Source organism: Filobasidium floriforme (genome assembly GCF_021052385.1).
Source record: "Filobasidium floriforme strain CBS 6241 chromosome Unknown HD553scaffold_18, whole genome shotgun sequence".
Taxonomy (NCBI): domain Eukaryota; kingdom Fungi; phylum Basidiomycota; class Tremellomycetes; order Filobasidiales; family Filobasidiaceae; genus Filobasidium; species Filobasidium floriforme.
This window is the reverse complement of record NW_025763639.1, coordinates 501,676-526,512: the sequence shown is the minus strand read 5'-3', so window position 1 is coordinate 526,512 and position 24,837 is coordinate 501,676. Positions and strand designations below refer to the sequence as shown.

The following is a 24,837-nucleotide window of genomic DNA, read 5'->3' as shown; positions in this document are numbered from 1 at the left end:
TCGCGTTACGCTCCGGGGTTCAGACAGCGACCATTAGATCACAGCTGAGACCACTCGCAACCTGTCGTTCAATGTTTTCACCTTGGTCCGACTGAAATCTGAGAATATCATCTTCGGCAAGGGGGATAGAATTGTAGGGAATCGGGTTCGATATACAGTACGAATCACGACGTAACTCGATTTATGAAATTCATGCATGACAGACTGTAGCGCGATTCCCGTTCTGTGCAAAGATTAATCGTATGTCCGAGCCCGACTGCTACGCATTCTGCAGCGTGCCGAAAAGATCACAACGGTTGTGTAAGCCTTGTCTGCTACAAGATCCACAGGGGTTGGATAGGAGAGGCTAGGGTCCGCAGGGGTGAGACTGAAAGGAGCGCCTGAATCCGCCTTTAGGCGTAAGGGGGACTGTAGCATATCCTGAGCGACATATAAAGCATTCGACCAGTCGAAGAGCCTGTGATATAGCCGAAGTATTCTTTGTGACCGCGTACTCGATCCAAGTATAGACAGGCTGAGCCTGTCACCTCTTATTACTGTGAAATCCGACCTTGAAGCGCGTGACGATACATCCGGATGGTCAAGTTCCTCGCCGTCATATGGCTCGGAGTCGCGCTGTCTAGTCTGGTGCGGGCAGCTCCAGCCGATATCATATTGGAAGAGATGTGGACCGTATGGTCTCAGAAGGTGCCGTCATGGGACTTGAGCACAATGGTGATCGCTCGTAACATGGCGCTCAAACAAAAGCGTGTAGACAAGCTGACGAACAGTCATCACTTTCTTGTGCTGGCAACTAGATCCAAGACCACAAGTCAACTTCCTCATCCTATAAGGATATCACCAATTGCGTCAAATTGTGCCGTACGGTTCCAAGTCAGTGAACAAGTACGGAAGCGCCATGCCAAAATATTGACCGTCCAGTTGTGAATCCCCCAGACTGTTTGGCATCAGAATGGAAAGAACGGTCATCTGGGGACAACCAATGTTTGCTTTTCTCAGAAGGATGGACGAAATTCGAGACCGCTGCCACCCCGGACGGAAGAAAGTTCGCTTATAAGGGCAAAGTCGATGACAAGGGGGGTGAGTATCTATACTAGAGCTCTCTTTCCTCGTTCAATACTGACGTCCTTCTGCTGCTGTTTGCGATCGCTCTTCACGATACACGATACATGATACGGATCGTTGCAGAAGAGACCCGATTCTTGACCTTCCGCTTGTCTAGCGGTGAATTTCTTCTGCCTGACTAGGCAGACCTAGTGTTAGAGTTCCATGCAGCCCTCGAGGGAGATACTTGTATCTTGCTTCATTCGAGCTATTACAGTCTCAAAGGCTGATGCTCATGTTACTATGAGATGATTGGACTGAACCAACCTTTACCTTGCGCTTCGTACTTTGAACGAATCGGCTCAACTACGCGTGGCTGTCGAGTTCCGCTGTGAAACCGTTGAGTCCCCAACGTCGTGTGACGGGATCGACCTTAGGTGGGCTGCAACCTAGCGGCAGAGTTGTTCATTGTGGCTACGCTACATCGAAGTCGGCATCAGGATCCAGGGCGCTGACTATCCCATACTCAAACGTTCGACGACCGCTGATGGATGGACCCCTGTTCCCCCTGAGATATTTTTGTCTCTTCCTTCCACATAAGTGGGACTCCTTTCAGCGTTTCTCCTGCCCCCCTTCCAGGGAATGAACCGTACGGTCACAGTGTATCACATCAGCTGCCAGGTCGTACTCGCTAGGATATAACGAAACTCGCAAGGTCGCTAGCTCATTTCGACGCGCTCCGCTACGTATGGCATGTTCTTGTCAGCACTTGAAATTCAACTCGCAAGTGCTTCCACTATACAAACAAGTGTGCATTATGCTCCGGCTCAAAACGATCACCTTCCTTCTAGCGCTCGCTGTGCGAGCGACGGAGGCCGCACCCAGGTCCGATATCCACAAATGTCACGACGTGAACACGACCACGACTACAGACATAACGCAGACCTTTTACATATATTATGATATGGATGCAACTTGGCTGAACAAATCGGACGGCGTGAGTGATATGTTACCTTTCCACGATGCGCCTTATTGATTGTACAATCCGATCAACTTCGTTGTTCCGTTCGACATAGACGAAAGCCAAGATCGCGACCTTCTATTCAGCCGACATGACGGATGTAGCATGTTGCGTGAGAAAATGCAACGAATACAAGGGTATGTGTACTCGGGATTCTCTGGTATGCTGTTTCACCGTACTGTACCTTATCTCCTTATATTTCGATTCGCGCTTCGCTCGGAAACTCAGGATGCAACTCGGTGGGGTGGCAATGGAGAACTGCAGATAAGCACAACTGCGATCTTTACCAATGGGACCACTGGTCACATCAGGAATCAGTCGACGGGCCTTACGGTGAGACGGCCATAGCTTACTCTGGCAATATACAGGATGCTGGTAAGTGTTACCAGTTCGGATTAGACGAGATTACGCCTTGAAAGCTGACAGAACGTCGGTTCGCTCATGGTCAATAGGTCTCTCGTGCCCACTGAAGCTAGACTGGAAGCCGCCGCAGTGAAAGCTTCATTGACTTGTGGTGGATCGGTTTACCAGTTCCTGCACCAGCATGTATTGCTCGCGTACTGCTTCCTCGGGTGGGATCTACCGAGACGAGCATGTCTGCATAACCGTTACAACGACACATTTCGATCACCACTTACCAAAGCACATCGTCTGAAAGCTACGTGACTATACGAGCGCGAGCAAGGGGTTTGTCAGGGCTCGCCTGTGAGAAGAATTTCTGGTACTCAGAAGGGCTCTATACGCTTGAACCCTTGAGACCGTATCAGCGCGAAGCTCATTCTATCATTACTGATATATCCGTACATGATCATGGGCATTCTAGCTGTCCAAAGCGATGTGTTTGGATCGCGCCAGCCACTTCTTGCTTTGAACGGCTCTGCGAAGCCATAAGATTCGTGCGCAGACGTAACACTTTGTTAGTGACTGCTAGGTGCGCATTCTGTCTGTGTAGACCCACCGGCACTCAAGATACCATGGTAGGATGTAGCCTTTCTCAAGGTTTCTTTGCCGTCCAAGAAGTTAGTGGACAAGTTGGGACAAACTTGGAATGCATGTACGACAAATAGACTTGCTTCAAACAGTACCGGGAGGAGAGTACAGTATGTGCAAGTCGAGCTGGCATTAGTCTTGAATTTGACATATCAGAGCGAGACTGAAGACCGAGATTGAGAATGAAGATTCTTCTATCGATCTACGTAGATTGTGGTGCAAGAAGCCTCAATGCCCTACTTACGTTGCTCGAAAATAAGATGCTCATCTATCGGTCCGCAATATCGACTTCATGGTGTACGCACAGACATGCAACTGTGCAGGTCCGCTTGCGCGACGAATTGGTGCAACTTGAATCCAGTTAGACATCGATGGCTCATCATCGCCGGCGTATAGACTCCTCTAGGTGGCCCTCGTTAGACGTCAAGGATCTCGATATTTAGCACGAGCACATCATAGGAGATGCTTTCGCTCTCTCACAGGCGACAAGCATCCTTGATTGCAGCTGAGATTGCAGTCCCGACCTTGTTTGCACGGGTTTCGGGGAGATCGCGATAAATCGCGAACGTATTGATGATGTCTATGCAATGCATGCGAGAAGTCTTACTATACTATTACATCACATGCCGAACGATACAACAAAGGTAGACCAACACATACACACTCACAAGCTCATACATATACATCCAACTAACAATATCGTGGGTCCCCAACTGAATCTAACAAGCGCACGTCCAACCGGGCGGAGCGTCATCTTCCTCCAGCTGAACATTGCCCCTCCGGGGCTGCGTTCGCAGGGTAGGGTCGTTAGACCATAGCGAGGGAGTCTCCGTGATCTGACAGGATCAAAGGATTGGTGTCAGAACGCGCCTCCAGTGTACACATACATCGGAAAGCAAGAGAAGAGGTTGTGTAAAAGGAAAGAGCGAGGTGGGGGCACTCACTCGGATGACTAGGTCGGAAAAGGCCTCCATAACGCCTGTATTCGTCTTTGCTGACGTTTCTATGAATATCAACCCCATTGCAAAGCCTTGCAGTCAGCTTTCATTCACCTCCCTCGATCTCACCAGCTGTCTACCAAATTTCCGGTATCTGCACTCACCTAAAAACAAACACCCCTTCGCGTTCGCATACCTCTCACCCTCCTCCGTCGAGACCTCCCTGGCTCCTTTACCCCCACTCGGAGGAGGCGCGTCCCCTACGTCCAACTTGTTCCCGACGATCATCTTGATAACCTCGGGGGAGGTGTAGGTGGATAGTTCGCGGAACCACGAGTCGAGGGCTTGGAAGGATGTACGGGAGGAGACGTCGTAGACTGTATCGACAGAGTATGACCGTAAAGCGACAGTACAAAAGGAAGACGTCGATCAGCTGTCAGTCACTCTGACTTGCAAAATCCGGCAAATCCACAGTCTGCGACTAACCGAGAATCACACCCTGAGCTCCTCGGTAATAACTACTCGTCAACGTTCTAAACCTCTCTTGCCCTGCCGTGTCCTTCATTGCGACCCAAAATATGACCAAAGCAAATACCGATGAGCTCATTGATACCAGTCACAGCGTTTCCCAGGCCCTTGGCATGCAGGCTCTCGCCACCCGAGTTCAGACAATTGTACTCACCCAGATGGACAACTTGAACTTCCTCCCTTCTACCTCCAGCTGCTTGACCTTGAAATCCACCCCGATAGTAGCTGTCGTCTCTTCGTCCTAACAGACCACGACCGACGTTACAGACAAGAGAAATTGATGAGTTTTCCAAGGCAGGCGACGCGGTGGACGAGGGGGGCTCACAGAGAGGAAATCGTCGTCCGTGAATCTGAGCAGGAGGGATGATTTGCCTATTAAACAATCCGAAATTCAGGATGGGGAGGAATCCCAGTTAGTGTCTTGTGTAAATCAGCGTTTTCAACAGCGATAACAGGCAATGATGCGGAAACAAGATGTGTTGCTTCTTCTTTTGTCTGTGTTGTAACAAGATCTCCCGCCTCCGACTCTCGCCAGACGCCAGGCGTGGCCCAACCTCTTTCTCCCGCACTCTACCGAGGGCTTGCCAAAGAACATCCAGATAACGATCATTGACTTACCGACTGAAGAGTTTCCGATCAACAAAAGCTTAAGGTTGGACGGGTATGGTTTATCGGTTGATGCGGACATGGCGACTGTTCTTGTCGATGGTGATTTGATCGGGAGCTCCTGCAGACTTGAGGCTGTTCGTTTGTATCGGATTGGCAGAACCTCTGTATACTGATTGAACTCAGGCGATAACGATCTGAGATTGAACGATGGTATTGCAGCTTTGGCATCTCCAGAGTATCTGCTGATTGCATGCCAAGGCTCTGTGGTCGTCGCTATCAACAACATCTGACGAGTCGCCCGAGGCGATGATGACGTCTTGTGTCGACTTGAAAACGCATAAAGAAAGGAAGGAAATCGGCGTTTCAGGTCCGAAAGATGGCGACAGTTGCAGCTTCACGCCCAAATTTCAACCCATTTTCACTGGAGAGCAACTCGAGTCGACCCTGTGGAGTCATCAGCGCGGGCGTGAGACTGAGGCTGCAGATCTGATGCATCAAGCTGCAACTTCGAACGGGGGATAAGAGACAGAAGAGTGAGAACTTCCGAACTGGCCAGACTCGTGATTGGAGAGCTTCATCCGGTACTTTCCGGGCAATGTTTATGAAAGGAACCTGTCAGGCCGATCGTATCTAGCTCGACGTACTTCAGCAATACCACCCCACGGTAATGACCATGGATGGGAATGACAACCGCATACAGCCGCCCGACAGTCACGAAAGTGATCACAAAGATCCACAGGAGGCTCCTTCTGTAATCTCGATTTCCTCGATCTTCAACTCACAGACTGCACAGATAGAGCATCTATTCCAGGATGAAATCGAGCGGAGCACGTGGACATTACGAGCTGGCTATGACTGACCGTTGCCAATGCAGTCAGTCTCGAAGTGCCGGTGCAGGAAGATGTCAGGTCGTGCGATGTCTCCACGACGATGCCACAGCCATGCGGTTAGGGTTCATATTCGAGTGTTACGTGTTTCACAAACCGCTACGGGTTGGCCTCTCATTTTGGACAAAGTACTGATGGAAGGCGAGGGATCAGATAGACACTGGATAAAGAGCACAGGTAATGACCGTATCCGATAGAGGGCAGTCGCTTCGACGCTGCAACGCCAATTCTCAACGGGTACCGACCGCGCATTTAACCTGTACTCGCCCGATCCGATGTCCTTGAAAGCGAGAGGCTCTGGGTTCGACGACAGACCCGCGCAGACGCGATTCAGCTTACAGTGTCCAGTATCACAGCGGTGCATGGCAAACCGTTGGCAGGGTACAACAACTCAGCGATCTGCCTCGGACAGGGTACGGCAACGACGGGCCGGTAAAGTTTGAATGTGGATGAGCTCTCCGGACCGGACCGAACAGCTCAATTTCCCTCCTTCTACCTGGTGTTGATGGTCCGGACCGGGCGATGGAATGTAGGGTACGACACGATACAGTGTCCAATGCGATGAAGTTAGAACTAGGCATCCAATGCAACCAAGAAGCAAGAAGCGACGAGAATGCGAAGATAAAAAAAAAAACAGGCGAAATGAAGAACAAAACATGTGTGATAACCTCGGTCGTTGTGGATCCCTGTTTTTGATGATCGGCGTGCTCGGACCTTTTTCGGAGTTTTCCACGGACGGTTTGTATTGTGGGTCCTTTCTTTTGGGACGAGCATTCGGCCGAAAATCCACTGGGAGATTGTTTCAAGTTGCAAGAGGTCCAGGTCGAGCTAGTCGATGTCGATGTAGTAGTGAGGATGAAACGAGATTGTATGGTTGGTATGGTCGACGTAGGTTGCGAGTGGGTACAGAGTGGGAGATCGCTGTGATGTGTGACGTCGGTAACTTCGGTCCGCGTTTGGGGAAAGAGCGGGAAGCGAACGAGATGATGTCGGAGTCGGATTGCTACGTCACGCCCCCCTCTTCCCTCGCGCCTGCGCCTTCCCACGCGTGATCCAATGGGGTTCGACCCCTCAGCTCAGCTCAGCGAAGCCACGACATCGAAAATCCCACTTCATAATCAACACAACCTTCACTTCAGCTTCATACATTCCTACCTCGCCTCTTGTTTCCCTCCTTTCCTCTTCAAACCACAACCCCCAAAAGTAAGCTTTTGCATAAGCATTGATCTGCTTCTGCGCCGAACTGATCGTCCTATAACGTCATTCACAGAAACCACAAAAAAAGACGCATATACCCATAACGATGTCTTCTTTCCAAGCTAGCGAGGTCGATGAGAAGTGTGTCAACACCGTGAGTAGCATATCATACCTGGGTTGTGAATGTGGTGGCGAGCGAAAGGTAGTCGGTCGAGGGGAGAACACTCCCGCGGACGGGGCTGGGATATGAAAGGGGCAGGATAAACCCACCGACGAGGTTGGAACGAGTCTGGCATTCGTCAGCTCGTGAAACAACCAAAAGCCCGCCTGCCACGCATCGACTGTTGTCTGAACAGTACAGACTGTCTGATCAAACATATTGACTACAAAACCTCCTCATTCTCGCTGCCAGATCCGAACTCTTGCCGCCGATGTCGTTGCCAAGGCCAACTCTGGTCACCCCGGTGCCCCTATGGGAATGGCCCCCGTCGCCCACATCCTCTGGACCCAGATCATGAAGTCCTCGCCTTCCAACTCAAAGTGGTACAACCGAGACCGATTCGTCCTCTCCAACGGACACGCCTGTGCTCTGCAATACGTCATGCTCCACCTGATGGGTTACAAGGTCAAGATGGACGACTTGAAGGCTTTCAGGCAGTTGAACAGCATCACCCCGGGTCACCCCGAGGTCGGCATGACGGACGGAATCGAGGTCACCACTGGACCTTTGGGTCAGGGTTTCGCCAACGCTGTCGGTTTGGCCATGGCTCAGGCTCACATGGGTGCCACCTTCAACAAGGACGGCTTCAACGTGTTTGACAACCACACTTTCAGTCAGTCCGAGGTCAGGTTGCGAGTTCCGGATCGCAGATTACTGATCTCGAAGCGTGCATCAATCTATAGTGTTCACCGGTGACGGTTGTCTCCAGGAGGGTGTCGCTGCCGAGGCCGCCTCGCTCGCCGGTCACCTCCAGCTCGGCAACCTGATCGCCGTCTACGACGACAACAAGATCACCATCGACGGAGACACCGCCTGTTCCTTCACCGAGGACGTCGAGATGAGGTTCAAGTCGTACGGATGGCAAGTCTTGCACGTCGAGAACGGTAACGACGACTACGCCGGGATCGCCGCTGCCATCGAGGAGGCCAAGAAGAACACCAACCAGCCGACCATCATCAACTTGAAGACCATCATCGGATTCGGATCCAAGTTGCAGGGAACCGGTGGTGTTCACGGAGCTCGTAAGTCGACACGCTCGGCGGTCCAGGGTTAGTCAGGATAGATAGGGGCTGACGATCGTGGATTCATCTCAGCCCTCAAGAAGGACGACATTGCCGAGCTCAAGAAGCGATGGGGCTTCAACCCCGACGAGACCTTCGTCGTCCCCTCCGAGGTCAAGGACGCCTACGCCAAGGCCGCCGACAAGGGCGCCAAGTACGAGTCCGAGTGGAACAAGATGTTCGCTTCTTACAAGGAGAAGTACCCCGCCGAGGCCGCCGAGGTCGAGCGAAGGATGGAGGGACGTCTCCCCGAGGGTTGGGAGAAGGCCTTGCCCACCTACACCCCGGAGGACGCTGCCGTCGGATCGAGAAAGTTGAGCGAGACCGTCTTGACCAAGTTGTGGGACGTCTTGCCCGAGCTCTTCGGTGGATCGGCCGATTTGACCGGATCCAACTTGACCCGATCCAAGGCTGCTGTCGACTTCCAGCCCCCTTCGACCGGTTTGGGTAACTACGCCGGACGATACGTCAGGTTCGGAGTCAGGGAGCACGGAGTGAGTAACGAAGTTGGGCTCTTGTCGTACCTAGGATGCCGGTGTTGACGTTTCCTCGCCTCGCCTATAGATGACCGCCATCTGCAACGGTCTCGCTGCCTACGGTGGTATCATCCCCTTCGGTGCCACTTTCCTCAACTTCGTCTCCTACGCCGCCGGTGCCGTCCGACTTTCCAGCTTGTCCCACTTCCGAGTGCTCAACATTGCCACCCACGACTCTATCGGTTTGGGTGAGGACGGTCCCACCCACCAGCCGGTCGAGACTGTCGCTTGGTTGAGGACTCTGCCCAACATGCAGGTCCACCGACCGGCTGACGGAAACGAGACTTCGGCTTCGTACATGGTCGCCCTCAAGTCGCAGCACACTCCCTCGACCCTCTGTTTCTCCCGACAGAACTTGCCCCAGTTGGCCAACTCTTCGGTTGAGAAGGCCGTCAAGGGTGCCTACGTCTTGGAGGAGGTTGAGAACGGTATGTCTGCAACTGAGTGCCCAACACCCTTGGTCGGATGCTGATGTACTCTATCCCGACCTTTCAGCCGATGTCACCTTGATCTCGTCCGGTTCCGAGGTCTACCTTATTAACGACGCCGCCAAGAAGCTCAAGGAGCAGGGCATCAAGGCCCGTGTCGTCAGTGCTCCTTGTTTGGAGATCTTTGACGCTCAGCCCAACGAGTACCGTCTCTCGGTCTTGCCTTCGGGTATGCCCATCTTGGCCGTCGAGGCTTACGCCTGTGGAACTTGGTTGAGCTACGGTGAGCTTCAGGGTCGAATCGTGACGGAAAATCGCGAGCATCGACTGACCTTGCCCTGTGTTCTCGGTTGTAGCCCACGAATTCTTCGGTTTGAAGGGATACGGTATGAGCGGTCCTGCCGACCAGGTCTACAACCACTTCGAGCTCACCGTGAGTCGCCCATCGCGAATCTCTGTGCTAGTATTCACGCTGACCCGCTCTGCTTTGCGCTCTCAACTACAGCCCGAGGGCATCGCCAAGCGAGCCCAGAAGGTCGTCAACTTCTACAAGAAGCGAGGTTGCGAGGTCTACTCTCCCCTCATCTCCGCTTTGGACGAGGTCAACGACCAGTAGATCGGGTGTCGAGACGTTTGCTGGAAAGATGGAACTGTGTCATGATTTTATAAGCTTGGTTTATTAGTTCGCGTTTGAGACGATCAAATACATGTGTGCAAAAGCAGAGGTCCATTGTTTCTGATCCGGTGGTCCGTTGCCAAGTGGTGTTTGCAACTACTGCTTACGAATGCGAGAATGCGTGAGGGATCATCCAGGGCCTCCAGGGGAGACCCTTTTTGCAGCGATCCGAGCGATCAGCTCGATCAGCTCGAGTCGTTTAGCTCGATTTAGCTTTGCCCCCTGCCTTGCGATCGCAACATCTAAATTCGACCTTCCGAAAAGCGTCCACCTCGACCACTTTCCAACCGAACCTGCTAGAATCAGGGGTCAAGCACAATATGCTTCCTTCGCAGCCTCGACTGCCAGAATGGCGAACGGTACAACGCAAGCTCCCATTGATGGGCGAGTAAGCACAGCCTCACGTAGCACGTCGAAAGCTGAGCTGATTGTGCTATCGACCATCTTTCATATCTCTAGGAGCTTACTCGATCCTGGTTACCAGCTACATCGCCTTTGTGATTTACGTTGAGGGAGAGGTATTGGCGGTACAACATCGGAATGGAGAGTTCCTAAGGCAGTGAGTGGATTCTGCTTTCAGGTAGACCAGCGATGAGCGCTGAACGATATCGTTTCGCTTCTTATCAGGTTCATTTGCCATAACGCTCTCTTTGGCCTGACCACCTATTCCCTTTTCCTCACCTCGACTCGATCACCAGGATCTCCCTCCCGGTCTTATTCCCATCAACCCGATAGGTCGACGGGTTACCCGCCGGGACCGGAGATGAACGAGGACGAACGGGATGCGATAGAAGCCGATTTCAGAGGGATCAGCGTGGACGAATGGAAGGCTTCGAAGCCAAGACCGTCAACATATAACGAGTACGATCATTCGGGGCAGTACGAACGACAGGATCTAGAGGAAGACGAGGACGATGTGCCGCTAGTCAACCTTTTGACAAAATCCAGCTCGCAAGCCGAACCTGTCGACCCAGTTGCTATCCCTGCTCTGACGGTCAAGGGTAGCTCGGGGGGAATGAGGTGGTGCAGGAAGTGTAATGCGGTCAAGCCGGACCGGTGTCACCACTGCAGTACCTGTGGCCGCTGTCAGCTTATGATGGGTACGTCTCTGAGCGGAACCGCCGTAGCTCTAATCTAATCAAGCTGATATTGCGCGAGCGAGTACAGATCATCATTGCGTCTGGGTTGCAGGGTGCATCGGGTATAGGAACAAGAGGACTTTCCTATTATTCCTCGTCTATGCCGCCCTGTACGCTGCTTACTCGGCATTCGAGGCTGGGAAAGTTTGCGTCGACTTTTTTGGGGATCCTACCGGGATGGGAGATGTTAGTGTCCTCGTGGCTTCAGCTTCGGCACGAGCCTTTGCTGAATCTTGATCGTGCGACATCGCAGGACGAACAAGAGATCGAGATCAAACCGGTCATATGGATCTTGCTCGCCCTCTGCGGATTCGTCTTCTTCCTCACCTTGGCTCCCTTTGCGGCCTTTCACATCTATCTCGTCAGCCGCAATCTAACCAGTCTCGAACACATGCGTCCGGCATTTCCAAATATCAAACTGCCGGAACACGACTTGCACCCCTTGGAAGCGGAGGGGCGTCCGAATCGACCCGCTCGCCGGCCCAGCCTGGACGTTCGGAGGGACCGAGGTTGGAGGCCGGACCATATGCTCAACCGGGACGAACGGAGACGAGCGAAACGAATAGCCGAGTCGAACAATCCTTACGATCTGGGATGGAGGCGGAACGTCTTGCAGGTATTTGATCCCGATAATAAGGGACCGAGCTGGAGGTGGTTTTGGCCCGGAGGAAGGGGCGGATCGTCAGTCATTTCAGAGGTCTTGTCGATCGGAGCGAGGTATTAACGCATCCTGTTTCCGTTACACAGATCCGATCCCAAAGGCGGCCACGTCTTTCCCTATTCCCAACGGACACTGGAACGACTGCGCGAAGAGACGGCTCGCTTGCGCCTGGGACGAGATGTTGTATGATCACCGAGCATCTCAGATTTCATTATACCCACACTGCACTTAATAAAGAGGTAAAGAAACCCTGATCGGCTCGGTGCGATCAACACCTTAGTGGAATCTTCTTGCTACAATCCGCCTTGCGTAACGTCGGACACTAGACCGAATGCAGGGTTTCACCGCAAAGCGTGATGCATTGAACTCTGACCGGTACACCGAACACTGGAGATTAGTTTCCTGCATTACTTGGAACAGTCTGCTGGCCCTCGATCCGCTCTGATGGCAGACGCTTCGCATATTTCGAGTCTGACAACTCGTCAAGTGACCTGCTGATCTCTAAGATGATGTATGCCATGGCTTTCGGCGGCGACCTGCGTGCGGAAGCAAAATTTCGCGAAAGTGTGTCGAGCATATTCAGGTTCACGCTAGGAATTCAACAGATCTTGGATGTTCCGGTCGTACAGCATATCGACGTGATAATCACCTGAATGTCCCACCCACCTCGTGATAGGACATAGTGCCAACCATGGACCTGCCACTCCCCGGAAGCAGCTTGAACAGCTCGATCATCTCGCAATGGCAGCAGCAACCGACGAAACGACCAGCCTCGCGAAACAGGACCAAAATTTCGCTCAACTCTGCCAATCCCCCGGCTGCTAGCGGTTCTGGAGCCAGCTCACCGTTACGGAAGGGAACGTCGAGAGGAGGATCACCCAGCATAGTGGACCATGATAACTCCAAAGCTTCGAGCAAGCTTGTTGACGAGATCGAGGACAAGGAGGAGCAAGCGGCAGCAGCGGAGATGAACGCTAGCCTGACCGAACCGATGCAAGCTTCGACGTCAAATACTGGAGCCAAAAGATCTTACAACTCTTCTACTCTGACTCCTACGCAACCTTCTACCAAGCGAACACGATCTTCACGGAACGCCGACCCATCCTCTTCTCGGTCAAATGCCCAATCAGGACCGTCATCCGGGATACAATCCCGTGAATCCCTCCTGATCAAATACCCTCCTCCCAACCTCAAGCTCTCGCTACTAGGAGGCTTACATGAACAAATCACTCAGCTTTTGGAGATGGTAGCTCTCCCGCTATTGCACCCCGAAATCTACCGTCATACCGGAGTTCGAGCACCTCGAGGTGTCTTGCTACACGGAGTACCAGGAGGAGGCAAGACCAGGCTTGTCACTTGTCTTGCAGGAGAACTCGAAGTCCCATTCATCTCCATCTCGGCACCTAGCTTGGTTTCGAGTCTTTCTGGGGATACCGAGAAACTCCTCAGACAGACGTTTGACGAGGCCAAGTCTATCGCTCCTTGCATCTTGTTCCTGGACGAGGTGGACGCTATTACGCCGAAGCGGGAGAACGCTCAGAGGGAGATGGAGAAGAGGATCGTCGGGCAGTTGTTGACGTGTCTGGATGGTGAGTTGTACACGATTAACCATTGTAGGCAGGATCTGAATCTGCGAGCTTTCTATCTGTAGACCTCGCCGACCACCCAGATCCGGTTATCGTGCTTGCCGCTACAAATCGACCGGATAGTCTCGATCCTGCTCTTAGACGGGCGGGTCGATTCGATCACGAGATCGAGATGGGTGTGCCTAGCGCAGAAGCAAGAGAGGAGTAAGTCTGCAGATTCGCCTTCTTACCCTCTAACACGATGCTGATTCTTAGACTTTGCTAGGATTCTGAAAGTCCTGTGTTCGTCATTAAAATTGGCGGGCAATATCGATTTCCACGCCCTGGCACACGCTACTCCGGGATATGTAGGCGCCGATCTGACGGCATTGACCGGGGCAGCAGGAGTCGCAGCTGTGAAACGAATCTTTCAAGCGATGGGTGAAGGCAAGCTCGAGCTGCCGGAAGACAACAAGCCGGAAGAGGCGACGATATCTGAAGTCGTCGACGGCCAGGAAGGAGAAGAGCCTTTGGGCAAGGTGACGGAAGGTGTAGAGGATATGATGGTCATCGATGTCGACGCAGACGAGAAGAAGGCGGTCAACGAAAAGACGTCGATTCAAACCGACGCCGCGATCGGGGAAATGCCAGTTCGTCGGCCAGACGGACCTCTGCACGGTCTTCCAGAAATCATTCAGAAGACGCCTATCGCCCATTTCTTGATCAACCATCCGAAAGCCTTGACCACCACCCAGCTTTCGCCTCTTCATTTGATTCCATCCGATTTCACCCAGGCGCTCAAGACGGTCCAGCCTTCGGCCAAACGAGAAGGTTTCGCTACCGTCCCCGATATCACATGGGCGGATATCGGCGCTCTCCATGGGGTCCGGGACGAACTTCACATGGCCATCGTTCAACCCATCCGACGACCCGAGATCTTCAAGGCCGTCGGTATCACCGCACCGAGCGGAGTGTTATTGTGGGGTCCGCCGGGGTGTGGAAAGACCTTGTTGGCCAAGGCGGTCGCGAACGAGAGCCGAGCCAACTTTATCAGTGTCAAAGGGCCAGAGTTGCTGAACAAGGTGAGGGTCTCAGCGCGAGTGCGCGAGTCCAGGTCGATATCTTATTCTCTGTTTCGTTGGTCTTTCCAGTACGTTGGAGAGAGTGAGAGGGCTGTCAGACAGGTCTTCGTTCGGGCTCGAGCGTCATCGCCTTGTGTCATCTTTTTCGACGAGCTGGACGCGCTGGTACCGAGGCGAGATGATAGCATGGTGAGTCTCGCAGTCGCAGTAGCTCATGCCGAGTGATAGCAGACTGATGAGCGTTGTGTTGTTTCAGTCGGAATCATCGGCTCGTGTGGTCAACACGCTCCTCACCGAACTCGATGGTCTCGATGCGCGAAAGGCGGTCTACGTGGTCGGGGCTACCAATCGACCCGACATGATCGACCCTGCCATGGTGCGACCCGGTCGTCTGGACAAGCTCCTCTACGTGGACTTGCCGACACCTCAAGAACGGGTCGAGATTCTCAAGACCCAGCTCGCCAAGACACCCTTGGCTGAAGGTGCTTGGGAACAGGTCACCCAGATCGTAACGGGCGACAAGTGTGAAGGGTTCAGCGGAGCCGACATGTCCTCCCTCGTCCGTGAAGCCGCTACACTCGCCCTCCGGGGTGCGTTGGAAGCTGCCGGCGCTTTCGAAAATGACGACGAGTCGATCGATCCGAGCACGATGCGTCCGACTGGAGAAGCCACGGCCAAGACTCCCGACATCAAGGTCACCGTCGAGCATTTCGCCAAGGCGGCGGAGAAGACGCTTCCTAGTGTCAGCAGGGAACAGAAGCGCAAGTACGAGGCGTTGAGGAACAAGTTTGCTGGATTGCCTGCGAGGGGTGGAAAGCGGTGGGCCGAGGGGAAAGGGTTGGCTGCGAATGGAGGGGTCGAGCCGGCCGCCACTGAGAATAACGAGGCGGGTACTGCCCAGCGGGATAATGGGATGGATCTGGCCACTTAGCTGTTTCAGAACGACGTAAAAAAATGGTCAATAGGCGCAGGACATGATCCAACGATTCATCTGATTTGTACATCAGGTTAGACGCTGCCAGAACCTTGCGCTCTGGTTCGCTTGACGGCTTCGAGAGAAGCCTGTGTATTGTCCTTGCTTGCTCCCCATACTCGTGCACTCTTTCCCCATCTTGACATGAACTCTGTCGGATCTCATTTCATTTAATTTCGCGTCGCGTCGCGTTCTCGCGATGTTCTCCGGATGTTCTTCGGAGGCAAAAGAGGAGGTTGTCATCCATCATCCATCATCCGATCATCGATCATATCGATCATATCGACATATCATCATCATCATATTTTCATCCCATCAACAACTCACTATCGCTTTTTGACATTCAAGCCTACCGAGACGACACATAGTGGTACAGACAGACTGCGTTCGGTACAAGGTCGTGGGACATTCTCGCCGGGTCATCATCGATGAGGGGGCGATCGGCCGCTACGGCTGGAGAAGCACAAGAGGTATCGGACAGCATGACCTCCCTGAATCGACGTACCACTCCCGTCCCCCGGACCCAACCACCTCTTGTCCCCAGCAATGGATTCAGTGGATTCCGCAACGAACGTATCTCACCTCGCAAGAAAGACAGGGTCGGGATGAGCGAGATCATCAATGGGATCCGCTCGAACGGTAGCATCATCCTGCCTCCAGCTCTGAGAACGAGCCGTGACAACGATGTCGTCGAGATCAGTGATGACGACGAGGACGACGACCCTGTCGAGGAATGCTCTCCTGTCAGCAGTCGTAGTGATTCAGTCGCAGCAGCGTGGGTCAACTCGCCGACCAGGGGATTGAACTTGATGACGCCTACCACTGGTAGGAAGGCTAGAAAGCTGGAGCCATTTCATACTCCAGGGGCTGAATGTCTACTATCTTCACCATCATCTCAGTCTCCGAGCATCGTTGCCATGAGCGGTGGACCACAATCGCCCTCGCCGGCTAGGAGGACCAGAGCTGCTGCACAGTCTTCTCCGCTCGAGTGCGAGTCTGCTCGCGAACCCGCTCGATCGACGGTCTGTTCGAGCGTCGTCGCTCTGAGTAGTCGGCCGAAATCACCTACGTCTGTTGGAAGGACCAAAGATGCCCTGGAGCACGAAATCGCCCCAGAATTTGCTCCTCTGGCGGGTTCTACGAGCATGTTCGCTCCTACGAAAGTGCGCAACCGTGGTAAAGACGATCTTGCGAGATACGCCGAACCTCTGCAACCCAATGGTCTCCTCCCTACGTTCAACGCCAGTCCAGCTTCATCCCCATCGAAAGGTGCTTCGGACTCACACAACGGCAGACTAGCATTAGCTAGCGGCAGTACATCTTCCCCTACGAGTTTGGGTAAACGACATCCGAGCGTTGAACCCATTGAACCCCAAAGGTTCAGACCACGACCAAAGACGAATGTGCGCAGCCGACCTCTGATTGAATTTGAGCTCGATCCGGTGATGCAATGGTCCCTGGCGGTCCCTCCCGTCGAACCCGTCACGGTCTCGCCCTCCGTGACGCCCGAGCCGCCTGTCGATAGATGGAGCGGAGGGAGAACACTTCGAGGGAAACAAACGGTACGAGAACGAGATGACGAAGATGCCCCGGTTCAAACGAAGCGACCTGCACCGAAGAAGCGTAAAGTACAACCACCCGTAGCTGCCCCAGCGCCTGCAGCGATGGTACAACCGGTCGTCTTCCCCGCGGTCGACGAGTTCCCCATGTCTCTGCCTTCGACTTCGAGGATGAGGGAGAGACAGGCAGAGAAGGAGCGTTGTGATGCGATGATCACTCCGGAAGCGAGGGCGTTATTAAATGGGTATGGGATGGAAACGCAGATGGATCCGGGGATGGCGCACGAGGAGGTGGTGGATATGGAACCCGCAGAGAAACCGCAACTACAACTCGAAGGCGCAAAGGCTATGGCATATTGTTAGTAATCTTACGCCCGTCATATTCCTTGGTACCCGTGCTGAATTCTTCGGTGGCGTCTTTTAGGCAGAAAATTCATCAGCAAGAATGAAAAGTGCTCACACTGCAGGGAGCCTCTACCCGACAGCCCTACAGCGTTCCTGATCGATTTCGGTGCCAAAATAGCCGAAGCGAAGCGAAAGGCTGGGTCTGATCTTCAGTGGGACCAGTATATCGACTATTGCGCCAGACATCAAGCGGAGACCGTCGTATTCCCTCTCGGCCTGCTTGCCGGATACCCCGCTACGGTCGACTTCCGGTCTCTACATGACCGCGTCCTCGAAGATAGTATTGTCAAGGCCATCTTGACCATCATGGACCATCCTCGAGACCATCCCAGCTTTATGCAATGTGAAAGAGAGATCAAGAGGGACCCGCGATGGGCTTCTTCCAGGTCGCCTCAAAAGTCCTTGACAAAGTTGCCTGGATAGTGAGTCTCGTCCGAGTCTCATCTTCGAGGTTCAATGAACTTTTGATTGACAAGTATATGCCTTTTCGCAGCTACGGACCACGCGGTACACGGGCCATATCCATCGCTCTCGACAAGCACACGCAGAGCCGGGCGATCCTTCCGCCGCCTGACCATATCTCACCGCTTTCCCGCGATGACTGGTTTGAACACGTCATGGTCCCCGAAGTCGGACGCTTGCTGATCGAACAAGACATGTACGGCGGCAAACCGACGGCTTGGCATGTCGATCAACCGGTCTCGAAAGAGGTAGAGGATCGACGGGAGATGTCCTGGAAAGTCCTCGTGGAGAGCAGGACGTACGGAAGCTTGCGATTTGGGGAGAATGGGGATTTCGATAAAAGTGACCTGAAGTGGGCAGAGGAAAATAGACGAGCGATGATGAAGCAGAAACCAACACGATCGATAGAGCACGTAGATTTGACTTGATTCTTTACGGCACGACATGCGACGACGACACAATAGCTAATGATACATTTACGAGATACAATACGACAGTTCTGTAATTAACTTTGGATTATTTATGTAGCGGGGTTTCCGATGTCATCGAGTAGTCGAGAAGCGGGGTATTAAATCGCGATCGACTACCACTCGAATTCACTGCGATCAAATACAGGTCAGGTCTGGTTGGCCAGGTTACTCCAAGACCTTGCGGAGCTTACCCAGTGCATCGAGAAAATACGTATTCTTTCCCGTTCGCACGGATAAAGCCATCCTTGAATGTGACCTTCCACTTGTTCTTTACACGTTGAACCTGTATGCATCGTTCCACCCTGATCAGCGATAGTAGTCTATCGAAAGCTCATACCAAACAAGCCCACCTTATCACAGACGCAGATCATGACGTCCTTCGCCAAGTTATCCTGCTCCTCGTCATCCTCGTCATCAAAGGGACCGTCGTCATCGTCCTGGTCACTGTCATCGAGATCTGACCCAATAATCTCTTCCCCGGGGTAAATCCCGTTCTCATTCGGCTTGACCTCGGGATTGCGTGTCAATAGAGCTCCTCGAGCGTCTCTGGTCGGCCTGCTAGAGGGTGACCCAGCGTCCGTAGTATCATCGTCGCCGAGTTTTGCGAGTTTGTTGTATTCGGCTACTTGCTGTGCATCCAGCTTGCCGTCCGCGTTGAACGGCTTGACGTCCTCTTCATCGCCTTCCTCGTCAAACTCCTCGTCCTCATCCTCGGAAATCTGCAGTCACAGGATATACAATTCATGAACAACTGTTAGCTGACCAAGCTTGTGGGCGACTGACCTGTCCACCCCTGAGTCTTAAAGCAGATGCACCCCCTTTCAGTCCCCCATAATACGGCCCGTTCCCGTTCGCGTCCACACCATACTGCATGTGTTGCTGCTGTTGCTGCTCCTGAGCCATCGCATATCCACCTTCATCCTGTGTGTAGTCGCTACCTTCCATGTTGGGGTCGATATCGTCCTCCTCGGCCTCTTTGAACGGAGCCACCCGGGTGAGACGAAGATTCGCCTCCCAAAGCTGTATCATAAAGCAGACAACTAAGATTAGGTTGCGATCGATTGGAAGCAAGACATTTGACTTGCCTTTCTTAGCAACAGAGCACCATCTTCATCGAGACCTTCTTCTTCGAACCTGTCCTTGGTCGCCCCTACGACATCATCAATGATTCCAGCATAGAGAGATGGCTAGTTGACATCACACCGTGAGCCTGCTGTCAGGTTCGCTTTCTGGAAAACCTATCGTCGGACGCTATGAACACCGAGACCAACTTACGACGACTTTGTTTGACCTTCCGAGGGCACATGGGCATCAGATAAGCTCGGAGCAGGGCTAAATATAATATGACGATTGATATACTGACATGATTGACTTGACACAGCGTAAATGCTAGTTAACGAACCGCTGCCAGCCGAAACCAACGTGTTTGTAGGTGCTTTCGAATCTCGATTAAAACTCGTGTCTTGTTGGCACGATGGAGAGCTCCTCTCTAGGTCTCGACTTGCGCCACTTGAGTAGGTCGAACGGTGGAACATGAGCTTCGCATATAGGTCATAGCATATGGATATGATGGGGTCTAGAGACACCTCAGGTCATCGAAGCGGACATTATATGATCGCGCATGTCCGACAATCATCATCTACAAGGTCGTGCTGTGCTAGTGTCGTAAAAGGTCATTATTGCAGAACATACATCGTCAGGGGTTGCAGTTCTTGCTCCGGGTATGAATGATACTGGACTCTCTCCCACTTCCGAGAAGCTCGAAGTCCGGCTCATCCATGTTCGGGTCGATCCCGTCATTATCCTTCGAGCCGGTGTCGGTTTGCTGGTCGATACCGTCACTATTCAGAAGATAGGAAACGTTGCGCTTGTGTTTCGATTTCTGCCTGCGCACGGGCCTCGAGTGGACGGCCTCGACCGTTGCCTCGGACTGCTTGCGTTTGCCTGCTGACGAAGGTGCGGTATCGACCTTCCGCTCCTTGGTGAACGCTGTACGGCTAGCCGAGCCCTGGTCAAGAGCCGGTACGACTCTGCCGCGCTGATTTCCCTCCATTGTACTTTTCACCAAGCTAGACAGCGATCCTATCTGACCGGCTCGCGGATCCACCATTGTGAACTCCGTTGGTCCGTTTTCCGAAAGGGAGATCGAAGATCGCTCGGCTGATTGCAGCATGGACGAAGGTACAGGTACCTCGACTGTGGTTGAGACCCGCAGTGCCCCCTTGTTGTAGGATGGGCTCGATTCCATTCTGGAAGCGAGTGTCTTCTGCTGCTTCGCCTTTTCCGGCTCTCTCATCTTTTCGTCCAGATGCGCGGGAGCATGCGTGGGCGAGTGCATGTGCCTCTGCGACTGGGAATCATCCAGCACGATGATATCCGGACCACTCTCTTCGTCCTTGCTCTGACGCTCCTTTCGCTCCTCCTCCTTGATTTCTTCCTCCTCCTCCTCTTCCTCTTCCTCTTCGCCATCAATCTCCATCATGCTGGGCATGATCCTACCATCTTTCACAGCCGACTCTCGTGCAATACTTATTGCGCTTCCCTCGACATCGGAATCAACCTCCATGCGATCGTCATCTCGGCTTATCCTCAAATTTCGAATATCTCGGATATGGGACGTTGATGCGGTAGCAATGGATAAATCGGTCGCTGCCGTCGCACCCGCATCGGATACGGTAGATCCGCTCACGCTGTTTCCGTGCTCGTCGTATTCGAGCGTGACATTTGGCGGTTGCTGCGGGGGATGTGGTGCTATGCTGACAAGAACCTGGGGACTAGGTACTTCGGGTTGGGCGACCGAAGGTCGTAGTGCAGGAGGTAAGCGTCCTCCTTTGGGGAGAGGGCGTGTCGGCAAAGGTGACTCTGCGGTCTTGGGTACGAAAGAGTCTGGGTTCGCAGCATTACGTTCCCTAAAGGGCTGGGCCGGTGTTTGTGCAGAATGCACCTCGATCGTCGACTCTTGGCTACCATTTGCGCTAGGCAACGGCGAACTCAATTCTATCGGTCTTTCCTCCGGGCTGCTTGAAGGTCCAGCCAGCTCGGTGATGATCTCTCGCCACTTCCTGCGTCCCACCAGCGCGTCTTCACCTTGCCACCGGGTCTTGTAGTCGTCTAGAACTTGCCCGTCCAGCTGGTCCCTCTTCAGCATGGACATGTAGATGAAATTCATCATTCCTTCTGGATCGCCCAGGAGAACTTCCATGAAATGTAAGCAGTAAACGCCGCAATCACTGAAATTCCTTTGCGGGGGTACGCTGACTGCCTTGTAAGGCAGCGGTTTCTGCGCTCTCGGCTTCCACGACAGCTCGACATTCTTCTTGTCCCTCGCTTCGTAAACTAACCACCGGTTGAGAGCGAAGCCAACTCCTGGGTGGATTGAACCCAAGGAATCGAAAGTCATGATCAAGCCCCGCTTCTCAAGGTTGGTACGGTCAACCCCGTCAATCTCGATAGGAGATCCGGGACCTTCACCAGGTTCCAATGAACGTGGACTGAGCGCGGAGTCCAGAGGTTCCGCTTGTTCCGGTTGTCCGACAGACGGGGGGCAGATAATGTGTTCAATTGACCTGGGTGCTTCATTCCTCGCGACAGATCCGCTCGCTCGAGCGTTGCGACCTTGTACCTCGATCGTATCACCTGCTGGCAGACGTGGCTGTGAGTCGGGCGAGAGCACGTTGCTGTCGCACGCTATCGCCGTGGCTACGGGACCGATGGACAAGGATCGCGCTGCGGGCGAAGGCAGCTTCTCGCCATTGGTCATAGCCTGCTCAACGCTCGCTATATCCTGGGCTTCCTCTTCTCTGCCAAGCGACCGGGTGAGAGGCCGGCCGGAGGCATCATCCAATGGCGGAGTGGAACCCTTCAAATATCGAGCATCGCCAAGTAGAATCGCAGGGTTGTAGATCACCGCCATGTACCAATGTAGGTTCTCGTTGACAGGCACAATGATGAACTTTTTTGAAAAGATGTCCACCTTGTTTGTCCACTTTTTCACCGACTCATAGGCCGACCATTCGGGGTATGGATCAGGCGAGACTTTCTCACGACTCCGCGTCTTATCCGATAGCTTCTTGTAGAAGAAGGGGTTGAATACAAATACATCTTCAGGTCGCAACTGGCCTAAGCCTGTGTAACCATCTGCTGATTTCGTCTCGGTAGGGTTTGATGAGAGTCGGGAATCGACGACGTAGCGTAATCCAAAGTCGATGAGAGTGTCATTCAGAAATTCGTCGTCATAGAGACGATGATAGTCTCCTTTCGTGATCACTAGTTCGGTACGCCCGGTAGGCGGCCAGTGAAACAGGACCCTGTCTGGGTTTCGAGGTTTTGGAGGCATCGATCGCAAGGCGATCTCGCGATCGGTTCTCTGTTCGACCACGGCAGAGCGACTGCTACGCCGTATACCCTCTGCGGAAGCGGGTGCTGTACTCTGCATGCGATCCTTCTGTTTGGGTCGAGGGCGCTCCGCAGGTTGTTTCGAAGAACCGTCCGTCTCGCGGGTGAAAGGCAATGTCTGCTGGGTTGGTCTCTTGCCCGGCTCAGCAACAGCTTCCCTGAAATTTTGTGCTGATTCCTTCGTCCAGTATGCGATGTTTGAGCTGTATATAGTAGAGGATAATCAAACTACGGTCAATCGACCACTTAAAGAGCCCGCGGGAGACTCACTTGGCGGTTATGCGTTGTTGCGAAATGCCATTACTCTTGGCTTGTTGTATCTGTAGAAACAGCTTAACGATCCTATTGCGTTCAGCTCCAGAGAGATCCCGCCCATGAAGCTTGTAGCAATAGCTGTGAATATCACTACCTAATAGATAGGCCATGTTTAGAGGGGAACCGGAATCGTCTATGCATCTGGTTTCACATACCCGTATTTGCTTTCTGGACCACCAGACCGAGGTTATACTCCTCAGAGATCACATCACCTATACCGGACGGCGTCTGCTTGACCAAAACTGAAAGTCAGGGGAGGGATGTATCGATTGTTGACTGAAACATATTACTCACGAAAATAATAATAACGTTCGCCCATGGGAAGAGTATGTCACAATGCCTGATTCCTTGCTGTTCCAAATATAAGTCCTTGCCATTTCCTGGAATGGCAAGGTTCTGTCCATTGACCTTGTATTCTACCACAGGGCCGAGCCAACCTGGATCCCTCTTCTTCTGAGATGGGGCGGTCACCTAGAGTACAAGCATGAGATACGATAGCCTTCAGGACGATCAATTCGTACATTGACTTACGCTAGATTTACCGTTTTTGTCCTGCATTCGAGCTCTTTTGGTGGCGTTCGACTTTGGCGGCGGCGGTGGTAAGTGAATGACATCATAGTCGTGACCATCCTCAAAATCTTCGATTTCATCCGGACCGTTCACTTGCGGAGTGACCGAGCTGCTATGAGATGGACGTTTCCGCTTGGAGCTGTCCGCGCCCCTGGGCATTTCATAATGTCGTAGATTATTAGCCGTTAGACTGTTCTGATCGCTGGGAACCGCCGGCAGTGCAGATTGACGATCGCCATGTTTTGCTGCTGCGCTGGGACGCTGAGCGTTGGGCATCGGCTGTTCTTCACGTTCCGGCGTTTCTTCATCTTCATCCGAGGACGACAGCACTATCGTCACGGGGGGCTCGCGGATCTTCTGGTTACTCTTCCTGTTCACACCAGTAGGCTGCTTGGCGACCGCTGGAGGTCTCGACGGTCCAGCAACAGGTGGTGGTGAAGGCGATAATGGCGGACCCTTCGGCACGAAACTATCTGGCCTCGAGGCAGTCCTCGTCTGATGCTGCTGCTGCGGAGGCGGGTCCTGGCGAGCTCGCTCCTGCTGCCTCTCCTGCTTCCAATGCTTGCTAGTTTCGTTTCCGTGGAACAATTCGGAAGGCATTGGCGAGAAAGTATTGTGAGCTTGGCGCTGAGGCTGCCCGTGGCCAGCTTTCGAAACCGCTAGAGGACGGCTCGATGTCATATGACTTGGTACATAGGGCGAAGCATTGCCTTTGGCAGCTCGAGGTGGATTTGACGGTACAGCGATGGGTAGATTCGAAGGCACTGGAGGAGCTTGCTATATGCAGGTGTGTTCGCGTAAGAATAGTATGTCAAGGCTTAGAACACTAAAGCTTACAGTCGGCGGTCTGATCGGTGTGGCTTTGAATTCCGTTCGCCGAGCTGGCTTTGGCTTTAATGCAATTTCACTACAGGGCCACCTGCATCAGTGCAACGAAAAGTCCTGGACGAACATAAATACCCACTCTTCAGAATCCGATTGACGTCGCTTTTGCTTCTCTTGCCTGTCCCGTACTGCATTCCTCTCCATGTCTAGCCCGGCTCTATTCAAGATTCCTTTAGCTCCTCTGAAATGATGCGTCGAATATTAGTAAGAAGCTGGATCGA

The 24,837-nt window shown here is 53.0% G+C and overlaps 7 protein-coding genes across 7 annotated transcripts; 4 read left to right on the top strand and 3 right to left on the bottom strand.

The window, feature by feature from the left end:
• Window positions 1–3,559: 3,559 nt before the first annotated feature.
• Window positions 3,560–5,439, bottom strand: HD553DRAFT_315669 (ras family-domain-containing protein). Its single transcript, XM_046180522.1, has 7 exons — window positions 5,140–5,439; window positions 4,847–4,893; window positions 4,676–4,762; window positions 4,480–4,552; window positions 4,158–4,370; window positions 4,000–4,058; window positions 3,560–3,891 (listed from the first exon to the last, which is right to left on the bottom strand). The coding sequence occupies exons 1-7, from the start codon at window positions 5,414–5,416 to the stop codon at window positions 3,775–3,777; spliced, it is 873 nt and encodes a 290-aa protein (XP_046034762.1). The 5' UTR covers window positions 5,417–5,439; the 3' UTR covers window positions 3,560–3,774.
• Window positions 5,440–7,080: 1,641 nt separating this feature from the next.
• Window positions 7,081–10,186, top strand: HD553DRAFT_315665 (Transketolase, thiamine diphosphate binding domain-containing protein). The gene is made up of 9 exons (XM_046180521.1): window positions 7,081–7,220; window positions 7,288–7,368; window positions 7,627–8,047; window positions 8,118–8,456; window positions 8,529–8,989; window positions 9,060–9,459; window positions 9,527–9,742; window positions 9,816–9,892; window positions 9,965–10,186. The coding sequence occupies exons 2-9, from the start codon at window positions 7,321–7,323 to the stop codon at window positions 10,073–10,075; spliced, it is 2,073 nt and encodes a 690-aa protein (XP_046034761.1). The 5' UTR covers window positions 7,081–7,220; window positions 7,288–7,320; the 3' UTR covers window positions 10,076–10,186.
• On the top strand, window positions 10,187–12,163 carry HD553DRAFT_315662 (DHHC palmitoyltransferase-domain-containing protein). The gene is made up of 6 exons (XM_046180520.1): window positions 10,187–10,519; window positions 10,595–10,694; window positions 10,763–11,235; window positions 11,303–11,460; window positions 11,528–11,955; window positions 12,022–12,163. The coding sequence occupies exons 1-6, from the start codon at window positions 10,456–10,458 to the stop codon at window positions 12,122–12,124; spliced, it is 1,326 nt and encodes a 441-aa protein (XP_046034760.1). The 5' UTR covers window positions 10,187–10,455; the 3' UTR covers window positions 12,125–12,163.
• A 763-nt stretch (window positions 12,164–12,926) lies between these two features.
• On the top strand, window positions 12,927–15,513 carry HD553DRAFT_274950 (P-loop containing nucleoside triphosphate hydrolase protein; the record flags this gene model as incomplete). The annotated part of the gene is made up of 6 exons (XM_046177883.1): window positions 12,927–13,524; window positions 13,587–13,725; window positions 13,787–13,941; window positions 14,020–14,582; window positions 14,652–14,771; window positions 14,839–15,513. The coding sequence occupies 6 exons, from the start codon at window positions 12,927–12,929 to the stop codon at window positions 15,511–15,513; spliced, it is 2,250 nt and encodes a 749-aa protein (XP_046034759.1).
• Window positions 15,514–16,301: 788 nt separating this feature from the next.
• On the top strand, window positions 16,302–18,590 carry HD553DRAFT_82979 (uncharacterized protein). The gene is made up of 4 exons (XM_046184525.1): window positions 16,302–16,380; window positions 16,455–17,472; window positions 17,539–17,941; window positions 18,013–18,590. The coding sequence occupies exons 2-4, from the start codon at window positions 16,473–16,475 to the stop codon at window positions 18,407–18,409; spliced, it is 1,800 nt and encodes a 599-aa protein (XP_046034758.1). The 5' UTR covers window positions 16,302–16,380; window positions 16,455–16,472; the 3' UTR covers window positions 18,410–18,590.
• On the bottom strand, window positions 18,487–19,957 carry HD553DRAFT_82947 (uncharacterized protein). Its single transcript, XM_046184524.1, has 7 exons — window positions 19,815–19,957; window positions 19,727–19,742; window positions 19,537–19,638; window positions 19,235–19,471; window positions 18,802–19,170; window positions 18,643–18,719; window positions 18,487–18,580 (listed from the first exon to the last, which is right to left on the bottom strand). Coding segments are annotated over exons 1-7 (819 nt in total). The 5' UTR covers window positions 19,817–19,957; the 3' UTR covers window positions 18,487–18,564.
• Window positions 19,958–19,988: 31 nt separating this feature from the next.
• Window positions 19,989–24,262, bottom strand: HD553DRAFT_82857 (uncharacterized protein). Its single transcript, XM_046184523.1, has 5 exons — window positions 23,704–24,262; window positions 23,456–23,632; window positions 23,317–23,389; window positions 23,117–23,255; window positions 19,989–23,049 (listed from the first exon to the last, which is right to left on the bottom strand). The coding sequence occupies exons 1-5, from the start codon at window positions 23,809–23,811 to the stop codon at window positions 20,148–20,150; spliced, it is 3,399 nt and encodes a 1,132-aa protein (XP_046034756.1). The 5' UTR covers window positions 23,812–24,262; the 3' UTR covers window positions 19,989–20,147.
• Window positions 24,263–24,837: the final 575 nt, after the last annotated feature.

Coding starts and splice junctions, on each gene's coding strand:
- HD553DRAFT_82857 (XM_046184523.1), bottom strand. CDS start 23,811: ATGAAATCGAAGATTTTGAGGATGGTCACGACTATGATGTCATTCACT. Junction 23,633..23,703: donor TCGAATGCAGGACAAAAACG/GTAAATCTAGCG, acceptor CTTGTACTCTAG/GTGACCGCCCCATCTCAGAA. Junction 23,256..23,316: donor GGTCCAGAAAGCAAATACGG/GTATGTGAAACC, acceptor CCTATCTATTAG/GTAGTGATATTCACAGCTAT.
- HD553DRAFT_82979 (XM_046184525.1), top strand. CDS start 16,473: ATGAGCGGTGGACCACAATCGCCCTCGCCGGCTAGGAGGACCAGAGCT. Junction 17,473..17,538: donor CGCAAAGGCTATGGCATATT/GTTAGTAATCTT, acceptor GGCGTCTTTTAG/GCAGAAAATTCATCAGCAAG. Junction 17,942..18,012: donor TTGACAAAGTTGCCTGGATA/GTGAGTCTCGTC, acceptor GCCTTTTCGCAG/CTACGGACCACGCGGTACAC.
- HD553DRAFT_315669 (XM_046180522.1), bottom strand. CDS start 5,416: ATGTTGTTGATAGCGACGACCACAGAGCCTTGGCATGCAATCAGCAGA. Junction 4,763..4,846: donor CGGACGACGATTTCCTCTCT/GTGAGCCCCCCT, acceptor GTGGTCTGTTAG/GACGAAGAGACGACAGCTAC. Junction 4,553..4,675: donor AGTTCAAGTTGTCCATCTGG/GTGAGTACAATT, acceptor GTCGCAATGAAG/GACACGGCAGGGCAAGAGAG.
- HD553DRAFT_315665 (XM_046180521.1), top strand. CDS start 7,321: ATGTCTTCTTTCCAAGCTAGCGAGGTCGATGAGAAGTGTGTCAACACC. Junction 9,460..9,526: donor CTTGGAGGAGGTTGAGAACG/GTATGTCTGCAA, acceptor CCGACCTTTCAG/CCGATGTCACCTTGATCTCG. Junction 9,893..9,964: donor ACAACCACTTCGAGCTCACC/GTGAGTCGCCCA, acceptor TCTCAACTACAG/CCCGAGGGCATCGCCAAGCG.
- HD553DRAFT_315662 (XM_046180520.1), top strand. CDS start 10,456: ATGCTTCCTTCGCAGCCTCGACTGCCAGAATGGCGAACGGTACAACGC. Junction 10,520..10,594: donor ACGCAAGCTCCCATTGATGG/GCGAGTAAGCAC, acceptor TCATATCTCTAG/GAGCTTACTCGATCCTGGTT. Junction 11,461..11,527: donor ATCCTACCGGGATGGGAGAT/GTTAGTGTCCTC, acceptor GCGACATCGCAG/GACGAACAAGAGATCGAGAT.
- HD553DRAFT_82947 (XM_046184524.1), bottom strand. Junction 19,171..19,234: donor TAAGACTCAGGGGTGGACAG/GTCAGTCGCCCA, acceptor CTGTGACTGCAG/ATTTCCGAGGATGAGGACGA. Junction 18,720..18,801: donor TGATCTGCGTCTGTGATAAG/GTGGGCTTGTTT, acceptor CAACGTGTAAAG/AACAAGTGGAAGGTCACATT.